General features: G+C 31.3%; 1 protein-coding gene across 1 annotated transcript; it reads right to left on the bottom strand.

Moving 5' to 3' along the window:
- Positions 1–1,058: 1,058 nt before the first annotated feature.
- LOC129219003 (CUB and sushi domain-containing protein 1-like) lies at positions 1,059–13,310 on the bottom strand. Its single transcript, XM_054853322.1, has 2 exons — positions 11,808–13,310; positions 1,059–1,445 (listed from the first exon to the last, which is right to left on the bottom strand). Exons 1-2 carry the CDS (start codon positions 13,308–13,310, stop codon positions 1,059–1,061), a joined length of 1,890 nt encoding a protein of 629 aa, XP_054709297.1.
- Positions 13,311–14,996: the final 1,686 nt, after the last annotated feature.

Raw genomic sequence — 14,996 nt, 5'->3', positions numbered from 1 at the left:
GCGTGAGGGTGCATATCAGCATCAGGACTTGGTAGTTTGTAATTTTTTGATGAAATAATGAATCATGCTGTTCCTTTAAATATTTTAAAAACCAATTTTGAACTCTTAGCCAAAAATTTGGTTATTGGAAACAACTTCGATTTTTATCAAGATAACGATAAGAAGCACACGGTTTTCAACGTTTGCGTCTAGTGCCTCGAAAATTGTCCTTAAGTTTAGAAAATACTCTCTTAATCTCCAGATTTTAACTTAATGTAACGTATTTAGAGATATCTGGAGGCTAGATTACGAAAATAGGGCTTTAAGACAAAAATAGAGTTAGAAACTGAGATTTGAAGTGTGGTTGAACACTTACTCAGAAATTACGCAAAAAAAAAGAAAGAAAAAGAATGAAATCTATTCCCAGACGTTTAAAAGGTGTTATGAATACTGTATGATATTCTACTAATTAATAACTTAATCAAAAGTTAGATTGTTCAATAATATATAGACATTTTATAAAGTGTACGAAAACTTTTATGAGATAAAATTTCCGGCACTTTTTGGTTTTTGATTTTAAAAAAATTAAGTTTTAATATTTTCTAAAAACTTTTCATGTAGTTTTGTTAAAAATTGATCATAGATTTTATAATTAAATACCTATTCCGAAATATTAATTCTAACCAATGGATTGGGGCCTATTTCGTTGAAAGTCGTAGGTGTACGAAGACTTTTGGGAGCCACTGTATATGAATTTAAAAATATAATTTAAGTAAATGACATAATGTAAAATTAACAATGATTTAATTTTTGAGTTAAACGATAAATTGAACACTGTACATGTCAAACATTATAAAAACAAAACAAGAAAAACAGCTTTCATAGACAATTAAAAACAAACACAAATTTCTTTTTACACGATTTTGGCATTTTCAAACTGAAACCAGTTTCAGATGGGGGAAAATCTAGCTTCTTATGTAAGCTTGGTGCGTTGTCATAAAAGTGCATATAAACATGCAATTAAAAATCAGTCTTTGTTATGAAACTGATATCTTTTTTCACAACATGAATCAAACATTTTATTTTGTTAATCTTTTAAGTTCTCGTGGATGGTGTGCATCTTTGGAGACGTACATGGGATTTTCAAAAGTAGAAAACTTTCGTCCAAATCTCATTCTAACTGGATATTTTTTACGGTATATGACAATAACAACCACTACAATAACGATAATTATCAGCGGAATGCCTACGCCAGCAATAATGTATATCATCAATAAGCTTATCTTAAAACCAGCAATGTCTATCTCTTGTGTATATCCAGTATCGAGGGCTGGTAATAGTTCTCGTGTTTTGTTTACGTTAAGAGACTTCGGTACTACTGCAGGATTAGATATTTCTTTTTCAACAGATTTTTCCACATTTTCCTTCGGAGGTATCACTTGCAGAAGATGAGGCTCGGACTTTGGCTGTAAAATTAAAGTTTACTGTTAGTTGAAATAGTTACAAAGTATAAAAATAGAAAGTGAACTGAGGTAGTGAAAAGCAACGGATGCAAGTAGACTTTTTAAAGTTTTGGGTAAAAAGGGTGCTAAGTTCAAACCCTAGGTAGGTTTTCATTCAAACATTTTTCTAAATCAAGCTGTATATCAGCACCCTGCCAAGAGCTACTAGAATCATCTTTTGTCTCAAAACAGAGAAGAGTTTCTTTTACCATATGTACTGGTAATCTCCAAATTTTAGAATTTTGCCCTTACGCTCCATTGCTGCATGTAGACTTTTTAAAGTTTGGTGTAAAATAGGTGCTAAGTTCAAACCCTAGGTACGTTTTCATTCAAACATTTTTCTAAATCAAGCTGTGTATCAGCACCCTACCAAGAGCTACTAGAACTATCTTTTGTCTAAAACGGAGAAGAGTTTCTCCCACCATTTGTACTGGTTATCTCCAAATTCTTAATTTTTCCTCTTATGCTTTTTTGCTGCTAGGTGTTTAAATTGTAAGCAAATACATTTGACATACGTATTATGCATTGTATTTTTGCATTTTATTACTTTTTTCTTTATTTATTAAGATTTTAATTTTAATGCTTCAATATTTTAATTTAATTTTTAAATTGTTCTTTCGCTAATAATGAACAATATAAATTATAAGTTAGAGAATTATATGGATTGTATGTAAGGTATTGACTTCATTAACTACAGTAAATTCCCGATTAAAATCCGCAAGCGGATTATCCGCGAGTCAATCAACAATCAAGAACATGTTTTTTAGCAATAAAAAGCAAATACCAATGGCTTTTTTTTTTTTTCAAAAAAAAAAAAAAAAAGTAACTATAAATTTTTATTTATTTATTTTGTGTGCTTTCTTCATCGTACACACAGGTCTTTATTGATGTTAAGTTATGTTGTGCAAAAATACAAAACATTTTTACTGTACTGAATATATTTTCACTGCTTGAATAAAATATTATGCAGCAATACAGCTAAGTTTTTGAGAAAGGACAATTTTTTCCTTATTTGTCCCTAATTTTAGCCTTTTTGCGGTTTATCCGCGATTTTTATTATCCGCGGCACTTGTACCACCCAATTCCGCGGATAATCGGAAGTATTCTGTAGATCATTTTCAAAGACATAGTCACCATAGTTTTGAAGCTTTTATTTCATTTTATAATTCATGTCTTTTTTTTTTTTTTTTTTTTCATCCACAACTCTCGAAAGTCATTGTGCGCGAAATAATTCAGACGCCAAGTCTTACGAAAAAAACATGAATAACAATTGAATTTGTTTCCCTAAGCCAGTGAATTTATATACTTTTATGTGTAGGGTAGACCGGGGCACGTTTACGCGGATTTTTTTCAATAAATTTCTTAAATTTTATGTTTTAACTTAGGAAATTTTAGACATTGCGGTTTTATGAAGCAGTAAAAGGAGTGAAAATTGGTATATTCGGTTGTTGCTCAGTTTGTGTTTTTAACCGTTAAAAAAATTATTATTGAGTCCAAGTCGGTTGCGTAAACGTGCCCCGGACACGAGGCACGTTTACGCATATTTATTTTGACACCTAGTGTGGTTTTGTTAGTATTTTGAACCTAATGTCTTATCATCGTTAAAATAAAGCAAATTTATTACAGACTGAATAGTGTATAAAGTAAAAGCTGAACGGGCATGAAGACTTCACTACATGATTGTAAGCTATAAGATACGAATTTGCAACTCAATTAATAATTAAATGGTGATTTTCAAAACTAAATAGCCTGACTAAAGTTTTGAGACAGTTCGGAGCAAAAAAAGCGTCAGGACACGTTTAGAAGTAAGACACAGTAAGAACGTGCGTCAAGTTGCTCAGACGTCAACGCGTAAACTTGCCGCGTCTCGAAGTTTGGATTTACTTTTAACGTGCAAAAATATTTAATAACATTTCAGTTCATACAAATACAATTCTTACAAAAGGATAAAATTCTGCTATTTTTTATATATTTGTTCTTTCTTAACTGAGTATTATTTACTCACAATAAGCTTCAAAACATTCAACTCGAAATTTACTCGACTTGGTAGAAAGCAGATTATTCTTTCTGCATGCTAGACTGAAGCTCGACTGATTATGAAAAACTTGTGGGGATATTTGCTAGGGAGCAGCATCCATCTGTTATGACTGTTAGCTCTCTAGTTATAATTCATTTTGAAAAAAGGGCACTGCGTAAACGTGCCCCGGTCTTCCTTACTATTCGTGTTACACATAATGCTCGGTACATAAATGAAAGAAATTAGAAATGATCACTTAATCTTAGTCACGATAATTTCGATAATGAAGGAAACGTTTTACACAAAATCTTCCACAAAAAAAGCCCCCTTCACATTGATTACAAATAATTCATAAAAATACCTTAAAAAAGTAAATTGCCAAAAATGTTAATAGCCCTAGACGTTTTTAAGATTTATATATAGCAATATTAATAAAAAAGATGGTCTCCTTTCTGTTAATTTATTCATTAAATATTAAGTGCTGAATTGTAACGGTTGAAAAAGTTGCAATAACTGCTGGCAGTTTAAAATAATTCTCATTTTATTTACCCTTCCTTCTCTATTCCGCGTGATATAAATGAATATTACAACATGTTCTAAAGTTTGAAGCCTTTTTTACCTTACGAGCCCATTACGTTCAGCCTATTTTATTTACACACGAAAAGTAAAAACCTGCATCAAAAAGCAAAATATAAAACCAACTAAATAAATGTTTTTAGTAAATGAATAACAACAAAGAAAAAACGGATATAACTAAAATACTTTTTGTATTACAATGAAATCAGTGTATAACAATAATGTCTTTCAGAAAAAACTTGTAAAACGCTATTTTCTCTGGTCCTGGCGAAATCGTTATTTATTCAATAAATTTTCAACCTGCCTATAATGATAATCACATTTTTTATGCCTCTGTCTAAAACTATAATTTGGTTTCTAAAAAGATTTGGTTTAGCTATTTATCACACCTTTTTCTATTTTTAAAAACTACTTCTCGAATAGGAGATAACAAGAGATTGAAGCACAATGCTAAGAAAATTCGAGAAAATTAGCTGTGCGAGCATCCAGTGATCAAGAATTAAAAAGAAAAAAAAATGATGCCGAAAAAAAACTCCCACTCCATAAAAATAAAAAAATTAAAATTTTTTTAAAAAAGCAACAACGTTGGAAATGCAGCTGGAAGCAGTGAAGTGAACACGAAAAAAAACAACTAAAAGGTGATACTAATGACGATATTAAGCAAATTTGTTTTGTTCAGATATGTTCGTAATAATGAAAGTAACGAAAATGTCCTTACCTAGTTTGCATACAAGTTTTCAATTTTTATTTTCATTAATTATAAAAGCTTTACATTGCAAAATGATTTAAGTACTTATAAAATTATTGTTATCTAGGGGAATGTGGGGCAAAGTGAAATAGTGAGGTAAAGTAAAATGGTGAAATATTTACTTTGCTTTTAGCACCACCAATCCGGTAATATTTTAACTATGTAGTAACACATGTAGTCTATATCAGGCAGGGGAAAAATTGCATCTGACGATCAAAGCATATGATAATACAATTAGTTGATTGATGCTCAAGTTGTAATACTTTGTTGTAAGTCAAAAATTATTTTTTTATTATCAAATTATAAAGTTCTTGTTATTAACATTTGAAATATTAAGACCTACTAACATTCGGTGAAGTATTCATTTAGTTAATATTAAGCTTATTTGAACTTTAAATTCCTTGCTCAAGTAGTCAAGTGCATGCGGAGCAAAGTGAAATAGTTCCTTTCGTATATTCATTCCATCATTTACTAAACCACTTACGTATTAATTTATTAAATTGTTTATTTACATTCCTTCATTTAATAATTCATTTATTTATTCATGTATTCACTTTTTTTTCTTATTCATTGCTACTTTATTCACTCACTTAGTTTTCTTCATAAATTATTTATCAGTTTATTTCTTTATTATTTTCTTTTATTCATTCATCCTTTTATTTACTCCTTCATTTGGTCAAAAATATTTTCCACAATCTAATAGAAAATATCTCATTTTTCACTTTGCTCTAAAAAAAAGAAGTGAACATTTTCCGAACATTCTCCACCTTTTTTGAAGGCACAAATTTAGTGCCAAAAATAAAAAATATCGTTTGAATGAAAGTTTCATTATAAAATGCATTGTTCTTTCTTTATGTACTGCAATTTTTAAAACAAATTTCCGATTTGTTCGTTTAGAAAAAGGTAAGTCATGTTAACTATTTTACTTTGCCCCACATTCCTCTACTTTTATTTTTTATATAACTTTTCAATTACTTGGATCTAGTTGCTTTTTTTTAAATAAAACTCAATAGATTATATGAACTGGGTATGTAGGGGAGAAATGTTTGCATAAATAATCAAGTTGTCTATAACGATAACCAAACTATAACAATTTTTTTTATGCTCCCAACAGTATCGATATAGACAAGTTTTATTGTATAATCATATTTCTAGTATATTTAAATTTTTTAATGTTTTATGTAAAAGCTTAAGGTTTACTCTGACAATACATAGCTAAAGCGTAAGAATTAAGACTTTCCGCAATGTCGTGACATTAAAAATACACCCACGACTTCTTTTATCCTCTGACAATCGAAGAAACGATCGAAACTGTCAGAATTCTATTTTCAACCACTTTACGGACAAGAGATTATTTTCCATTGTGAGACTATGACGTAGAATAACCAGTATGTTATGGTTCAATCCTGAAAATAATTTGATTTTCAAAAATATTTTACTTACTCGAAGGTTTCTTTTTTTTTCTTTTGACCATGATAATAATGTTTCTGTTGTATTGGTTCAAAATATTTCCTTTTCAGAGATACGTATCATAATACATGGAAAAACGAAACTAAAACCGGTGAAAAAAAATCAAAGTTTTCTCGTGAATTGGGAAGGAAACAGAAACGCTGAACTCAGAATACGTAACTAAGTGACCTCAAATCTTGTATCAAACATAAAAGGAAAAGTAAAGAAAAGCGAAAAGACGATTACGCAAGAAGAAAACGTTGCTTTTGGCTAGCTTGCGATACGTGTGGAAAGATGTTCTAATGAGCTGAGAAGAAAAAAAAAAGTTGCCTGCAGCTAGAACTCGTAGCAGCAGGTGTGAGAATCATAGTAAAAACGACTGTGGCACGGAATATTCAGAAACTCGAACTTGGATACATTTTGCGTGCTTGTTACGGTGATGATTAAAATATCATCCATCCTATTGAATATCCAAAAAACTACTAAATACGGATCATTTCTGCCTTGTGATACCGTTTTTGAACATTAATAAAAAATTCATTTCAGTATAGTCATGCATACCAACTTTGAACATGCCGGTTAAATCTGCAACACTACAGTTTTTTTTTATATATATATAGAAAATTTGACTTAAAACAAAACAAAAACACACACACGCACATGCGTAGGCACAAAATAATAATAATAATAATAATAATAATTTGAATTTTGTCATCTTGAATTCAAATTATGTTTTTCGCAATCACGAGTGTGTGTGTATATGTAAGCGTGTGTGTTTGTGTGTGGGGGGTATGTGTATGTGTGTGTAGGCATATGTGTTTGTGTCTGTGCAGGCATGAGTGTGTGGGTAGTTGTGTGTATGTGAGTGTGTGTGTGTGTGTGTTTGTGTATGTGTGTAGGTGTATATATGTATATGTGTGTAGGTGCGTGTATGTGTGCGTGTAAGTGTAGGATATTGACGAAACCTAGAGACAGTTTTCGCTAGAGGTGCAGCATCGTGAGGACCCGGTCGACGGTGATGCTGCGGAGGGTGGCGGTGGGAAAAATGATAGGAACGTCAAAAACAGCCAAATGAAAGCAATAAGCAATCGTGATTGCTCAAAAAAAAGAAAGAAAAAGAAAAGGAAAAAAAGAAAGAAAAGAAAAAACTGACAATATTGCACACACCTCATTGCACCATTCATCAATTCTGAAGTTACTGTTTGGAAGCTATTTCTGACGTTGCTGAAATTGCTCTCCTTAAATTGTAGCACTTTATGCCATATCATAAATGATAAAAAAACATATGAAGTTGTAAACTACGAAGTTGAAGTTTTTGAACATTAAGAAATTTTATTTTGCACATTAAAGTTGCACTACTTTTATAAAATAACTTATTTTGAATCCCATTTCTGACGTAGCTCAAGGTTACCTTAAATGGCAGGGTGCTTTGAACCAAGCAAATAACTCATTTAAATGAACTTAGTCATTATTTCTTCCTTTTTGATAACTATACAATAGTTTATGATTGCCTCTTTCGTTTTATACCAAGGACACAATAAAATTATTAAAGTATGAGTGAGACAGTTTAAAGTAAAGATATTGTCACTCAAAATTACCCAGAGCACATTAAAAGTTTTCAAAAATACTACAATTTAACGTATTCTTTCGTTTGCACATTGAACCGTAGTTTTTGAACGACATGCTTCTTGGAATTATTCATCATTCATTGAACATTTATGTACTGCTGCTCCAACTGGCTTGTTCTAAGAGGTGTTTCATTAAAACTATAAGTTTTAATTTCAAAAAATATATTTTTTATGGACCTTAAAAATGTGCATGCAATTAAAACTCACGGCTTAAAACAAAGATGACTTTAATACTGTTACGGAACTAGAATAAAATTCCGCGCGTTATTCACAAAGTAAAAATAAATTGTATTTACACAACAAAAATCATAATCTTTGTTTTTTTATGATTATTAACTTTAAATTCTTTTCAAACATCATGCAATCAATGAGAGTGGTCATTTATAAAACACACTTGATGCAACAGAAAACTTAGTTACATGGAGTCTTTTAGTAACCTAGCCATCCTCCAAATAACAGGGATCGTAAATCATACAGAAAAAGTAGTAGAAAGACTGGAAACTTTCAGTGGTAAACGAAGTGTTTTGAAGAGAAGAAAAAAAGATTCCGATTTCAAATCATACCATTTTGAAGTGCAATCTCCATAATTCTAAGAAAAAAAAAATGATTTCTTGGAGTGCTGCAGCATTTTTTTATTATTATTTCATACCTAGAATCAATAAACAACGAACTTTTGTGTAGTGGGTAATTCATTTTTGTACTATGAGGTTTAAATACGCAAAATAAATTTTCTCACTCTTTAGACACTTCGTCACACTTCAATCGATTTTTCTTTTGCTCTGAAACGCCAGCCTAATCCTCTAACAAAACAAGTGTTTTTGAAAAATGATATGACACGGTATAGAACAAATAAGAAAAGAAAAGAAAAGAAAAGAAAAACCTCTTGGCAATCAGAGACTCATTTCAAGGCTTGAAGAAGAAGATCCGTAAGCCAAGAGCTCAAGAGCTTTAGGTGGTAAGAACAAAAATAAATGTACTGCGGAAAAAAAGCTTCGCTGAAAAGTTTTCATGAACATTAAAATTACTGTAAGAAATATTACTTATTTTTATATCTTACACTTAATTATATCTTACACAGAACCATTAAAAAAGCTGAGTTTGAATTTAAGTTATATATTTACCTGGAGTTTGAAACATTTTCCAATGTTGTAAGATAATTTTTTACTAAGCGTAAAAAAGCAAGATGACTTTAAACGCGATCCATATTTTTATCATTGAATGCATATTTTTTAAAGTGAAAAATAGTTTTGCAATCCAATATGTAACGGAAGCTGTCCTACAAATTTATTTTGTAATAAAAAACCATAAAACTACTTAAAAACAAATTTTTGTGCTCGATCAGTCTTATTTTTTAAATTAAATGCATTTTTTAAAACACATTTTCTAAAATAGTGCCGCCACTAATTTTGAGCTCTGAGAAATCGCTTGTTATCAAATGAAATTTACTGCAAAAGTTTTTGATTATTATTAAAGACATTTTTTTTCTGTTTCCAATAAGAAATTTAAAAAAAAAAAAAAAAACGAATAATGACAAACGAAAGCTCAGCGATGTCATTCGTTTTCATCTAGATGAGAGATCAATGACAAATGAAAAAACGAGAAAAAGAAAACCCAACCGGTCTGTTTTAATATTCTTTCCACACCTATTAGGAGTAGCAATGTATTCAAATTACGATGCCTCACGTTGATGCTTTAATGAGAAATATCTTGAAACTTCGCTGATACAATGATAGATATCATGCTGGGTAAGGTGCATGAAACGGGGTAAAATCAAGTTTTTTTTTTTTTTTCCAGCGAAGACCCTAAAACCTGACTGCTAAATTTATGTTAATGAAACATTTGCTGTATTTTATACTGCTTGAATTCATATAGATTAAACATAAAGCAGTGTATTTTTATTTTTTTGAGTTTTTATTCAGTGATTTATTTAAAATTGCATGTTTTGATTATGGGATAAAAAAGGGGTAGTTCGAAAATTCATACCCAAAATTCAAAAAGTAATCACGCCACTGTGGAATCAAGATGAGGAAGTTCAAAAAAAAAAAGAAAAAAAAATCGTGCATATTAAATCAAAAATACGTAAATAATTGATTTAAAATAAGAATTCAGTGAAATAAATGTGTGGACTATATTTAAGGATACAGTGAGAAAAAAGATTGTTTACGTATAGGTAAATTAAGGGAATAATTTCAACGATTATACTCGTGGGAGGGAAAATAATGGAAATTTCTAAACAATCTTTTTTTTAGGCTGGAAACGTAGCAAAATGTCTCATTTTCCGACTTCTCGCTTCATTTGGCACTAAAAATGATGTCTACATGGTGACGCCTTGTGAATTTCTCCCCAAGCTCATCGACTCCTATATTTAATTCTGTTAAGCATGAAAAATAACATAAAAGTAAAGCTTCAAAAACAAATAAAAATTAACGGAATAAGCGCCAAATTTTTTAAAAGATTACACCTAATTAAGCGCATAAAAATAACATCTATGTAATAAAATGTATAACAGCATGATACAACATGTAGATAAGCTAAATCAACAACTCAGAAAGCACCCAAATAATAAATAGAAATATTGAATTATTGATTTCTGTACCTCAGAGCCAGACGAACGTAAGTCACAATATCGCAACTCTACAAGAGAGTGGGGAAACGGTCGCTTGGTGCATACAAATGATTGTGCTCGCGCTCTTTTAACACTTAAATTCCAGTCGGATCCCGACTTACGCGAGTGATGCGTTCCAAGACCCCACGCGCAAGTCGAAATTTCGCGTTGTGGAACAACGCATATTTAGATAATTTTTATAAGCATACCCAATTATTTCAAACATGTGTTAACACCCTTCAAATTGTTTCAAACCATTTCTTAACTATATATTATCGTACCTTTTATAAAGAACTGACTTTTTACTGCATTTTAGAAAAAGCGTTACTATTTAATATGATTACTATTATAAAGCACAAAATCTATGATCAATAAGATACATGTACTTAAACAGTAGGGTACTTGCATTAAGTACATTACTGCAGTATAATAGCACTGAACAGTAGATATCGTAATTTTAATTATAATTTTTAAAATTATGAAGATGACGGTTTATGCAGTGTGGAAACACCCCTGTTTCTGGCCTCGCTTCCATTTTCATGATGTTTGTATTTTGCTCAGGGACTCCTCTGCGAACTTCACTATTTAAGATGAAAGTGCTCGTTTGGGAGCCATTCTGTTTCATCAACGCTCATATGTAGAAGGAAAAAAACGTTAAAAGAATTGGAGCGGTTATTTGTATAAAACTAAAGCAAAGCGTTGTTTATACTAATAGTGTGTGAACTTCCGCTTTCCCTTTCAATGATGCTAAATTAATAAAAGTCCATTAACGAATCCAATATATAGTGTCAAAGAACCCCATTCTAACGCTTCGCCGCTCCTTTCAAAAAAAAAAAAAAAAAAAATCATGTTGCAAGCGAGCAATTTGCGTCAGTAATAAAAAATTCATTACTCATGAAAAACTCGCGTTATAGCCATTTCGCGCAAGTCGGATCGCGTTGTAGCGGGATCCGACTGTATTACGAATATATATATATATATATATATATATATATATATATATATATATATATATATATTATATATATATATATATATATATATATATATATATATATATATATTATATATATATATATATATATTATATATATATATATATATATATATATATATATATATATATATATATATATATAAAGTATTACGTTCATATGGCTTGATGCGGAATAGGATTCTTTATGTAATGCACTAAAAAACGGAAAATCGCAATGTTTTGGCTTACGTTAGTCTGGCTCTCAAGTATAGATATTATTCTTCACTTCTATGTAGACCAACTAAACAAAAACTGAAAAATACTTACCCCATGTCCATTTTCTTTCTCTAGACTTTTCCCAGATTTAATATCACTACCTTTTCCACTTTCTGTTGGCGAAGGAGAAAGCTGATTTTCTTTTGGCACACTAAGCTTCTCTTTCACCTCCGTAAAATTGAGCTCATTTTCTTCAGACATTACTTCTCCATTTTTCTTCTTCCCGTTCTTACTTATCTTCGGAATTTCAGGTTGAAGAGGAATATCAGCAAGTTTAGCTGTTACAGTATCGCTGTCATTTGAAGCATATAAAAAAGAGGGAAGGTTGATATTTATAGGTTCACAAGTTGGCGTTGGATGGCTCCACTGACCGTTAAACAAGCATTCAGCATGTAGTTCTCCTACCAGCACAAAGCCTTGATTACATCGATAAGCAACCGTGGACCCTAAGTCATTGCTGTAAGCAATAACTTCTCCATTTTCAGGAGACTTCGGTTTAGGACATGAACTTGATATTGTAGAATAATCTATGTAAACTCCTATTTCTTCCTTTTTCTTAGGATCATCATTCACAATAAACTCAACTGTCAATTTATTCGTCAACGTTGTGTAATTTAATGGTCCATTAATCAAAGATTCAGTCAAATTTACAATATAATTATAGTCTCCATCCAGCAAGGATAACCTAGAAGTGTTGTCCGAAAACGAATTATCTACCCTCTTAGGGAATTTCAAGTAAGTTATACTTACTTTTATTTGTTGATTTGGTTGAGCAACAATTTCCCAAATGCATGGCACAATAAATTGAGAAACATAACTTGGATAACCTGGACTCGCAATTGCACCGGACATTCCACGTTTGGTGATTGGTTCACCAGTACAATCTTGAACAACACATTTTGGTGCGTTATTGCTCCAATCTGGGACAGGTGTTTCAGAAGTTACGACGCACTGAAGTTCTGAATCGCCTATTAAATCATAAGGAGGATAACAATGATAAAAAATACTCTGTCCAACTTTTCTACCTTTGCTGGTTAGATAACCATTTTCTATTTGTTCTGGCTTTCCACAGCGATGTGGATCGAAAGCTTTGTAGCGTACTTGAAATGAACCAATCCCCTCGTTTAATGACGCTACCTCACTAGCATTTAAAGCATGATAGTCTGAAAACGGGGCAACAGTTGAAGTAAATATAACATTCAAAACCTTCCCTCCGACCATTTCCCTGAGGCACTTAACACAGTTCCTTGGTATGTCGTAAAATGTGTCATCAATGTACAATTGAAATTGAGATGTACGCAACTCTAAAGGAGGTAGATGCACGCTGTCTACTTTAACTAACAGTTTTCTGCCAACTGGGGCAGTGTAAGTCCAGGAACAATTTAAATCACGTATGCTTTCACCCGAGAAATCGGGTAGACGAATAAGACCATTCTCTACATCATGCTGGATATCTCCGCAGTCTTCAGGGGTTATCTGGAATGCCGTGGAGAACATGCCACTGCTGGCTAATGCAACAGCCAACAGCATACATGATTTCACAACGGGAATCATTCCGTTCAGCAAACATATATAGCTAAAGAAACTGCATATGGCTCATATTAATCTTAAGCCCTTCTAGGAGCCAGTACATACGCCTATAAAAAGAGAAAAAAGAAACATTAATGAAAAGAAAAAGGAAATTAAAAAAAAATTACTCCGTTTTTTGGACATTTTAATGAAATGCAACATACATTTTGGTAAGAATAAAATGAATAAATATGAAAATTGATCAATTATTCTTTGCCCTAAAATCTGAGTAAAATGAATTAACAAAATAAATAAAGCCCACATCATTAAGAAACATGACTATTGAAGATTATGGGTTGAAGTTTCTTAACGATGTGGACTTATTACTTAAATTCATTTTACTCAAATTTTAGCCCAAGGAATATTTGATCAACTTTCATACATGCACTGTAGTATTTCAACATTGTTAAAAAAATTCATTTCTTTATTGCATATCTGACTTTTTCTTCACTTCACTTATTTTTCAACCGATATGATAATTTTTTCTCAAAAATACTATGTTAATTATAATTTGTTTTAAAATAATAGTCAGAATACAACAAACCTTTATTTTGGATTGAAAATACTACAGTGGTAGCAATGTATAGCAGCTTATAAATTATTCTATTAATAACAGCATGACTTGGCCAAACTTTCAGAAAATAACATCCATTTTAGACATAATTCTATACAAAGTCTATAATTTAAAGAGGTAAAACATTATCAAATACGGAACTTGTACACTGTTCCTAGCTGAAAGATTTCTCACATCAATAAATCAGAAGCTGTAAAAAAGTTTATGTTCAAAAACTCTTCATGAATTTCCTGAGAACGAGATTATATTCGTTGCACAAGCTCGAATACTTACAGAATGTATTATTATGTGAGGCATTTAGTAAAAAAATCAACTCCATTCCTTTTTTTAAATTTTACAAGGGAGAAGAAAAACCGACATTTTAGGCTCTACCCAATTATTTTTTCCAGATAAATTAATTTTTGCTTGAATAACTGTTGGTGTACGCCCTTATTTTGTTTTCTATTTTAAACTAGCAGTATTGCCTATTTACGTATAGATAAAAAATATTTTGGATTGAGATATTTTTTAATAAATCGTCCTTTTTTCATTGTCATTCAAACTTCATTTGAATTCATGAGTTTTTTTAATGTTATTCCATTTATTAGCCTGTAAAAATCAAAATGTTAATTCATTAAGCAAACTTACTGTAATAATGTTGTGGATACAACCTGTGAGTTTTCACAGTGGCCGTTCAGTAGAGGCAGGGCTTGTATTGGTTTTAAAATAAAACCGGTTTTTTCTGCGGTTTTCGACTTGAGAGGTTTTGCTACAAATCACTTTATAGTGTGATAGTATCAACCATTGAGAAGAGATAAAATTGAGGGAGTGAAGACTTTCATTCGTGAAACAAAGATCCCAAGTCACGTGATAGATTTTAAAGTAAAGCAATGGAAGAAATCAGGAATCTATCGCTAGTTTCACGCAAAACGTGTCAACCATTCGTCGTTGTTGAGTCACGTGACTTGATATCTTTGCCCAAGCTTTTGCTTAGCCAATGATTAGACATGCTTCCTCCATTTACTGATTCTTGATCTAAGGTATCAACCCAGAAGTATTGAATTACAAGAAAATTTTTTTGGAAGTTTCGTGAATTGAGGTTACATTACTTAGGTCTA

The sequence above is a fragment of the Uloborus diversus genome, chromosome 3 (genome assembly GCF_026930045.1).
Source record: "Uloborus diversus isolate 005 chromosome 3, Udiv.v.3.1, whole genome shotgun sequence".
NCBI classification, from domain to species: domain Eukaryota; kingdom Metazoa; phylum Arthropoda; class Arachnida; order Araneae; family Uloboridae; genus Uloborus; species Uloborus diversus.
This window is presented reverse-complemented; position numbering and strand designations above follow the sequence as displayed.

Bases quoted from the DNA above. Each gene is read 5' to 3' on its own strand.
- LOC129219003 (XM_054853322.1), bottom strand. From the start codon at position 13,310: ATGATTCCCGTTGTGAAATCATGTATGCTGTTGGCTGTTGCATTAGCC. The intron at 1,446-11,807 runs GTAAGTATTTTT...TTAATTTTACAG, and splicing joins AGAAAGAAAATGGACATGGG to CCAAAGTCCGAGCCTCATCT.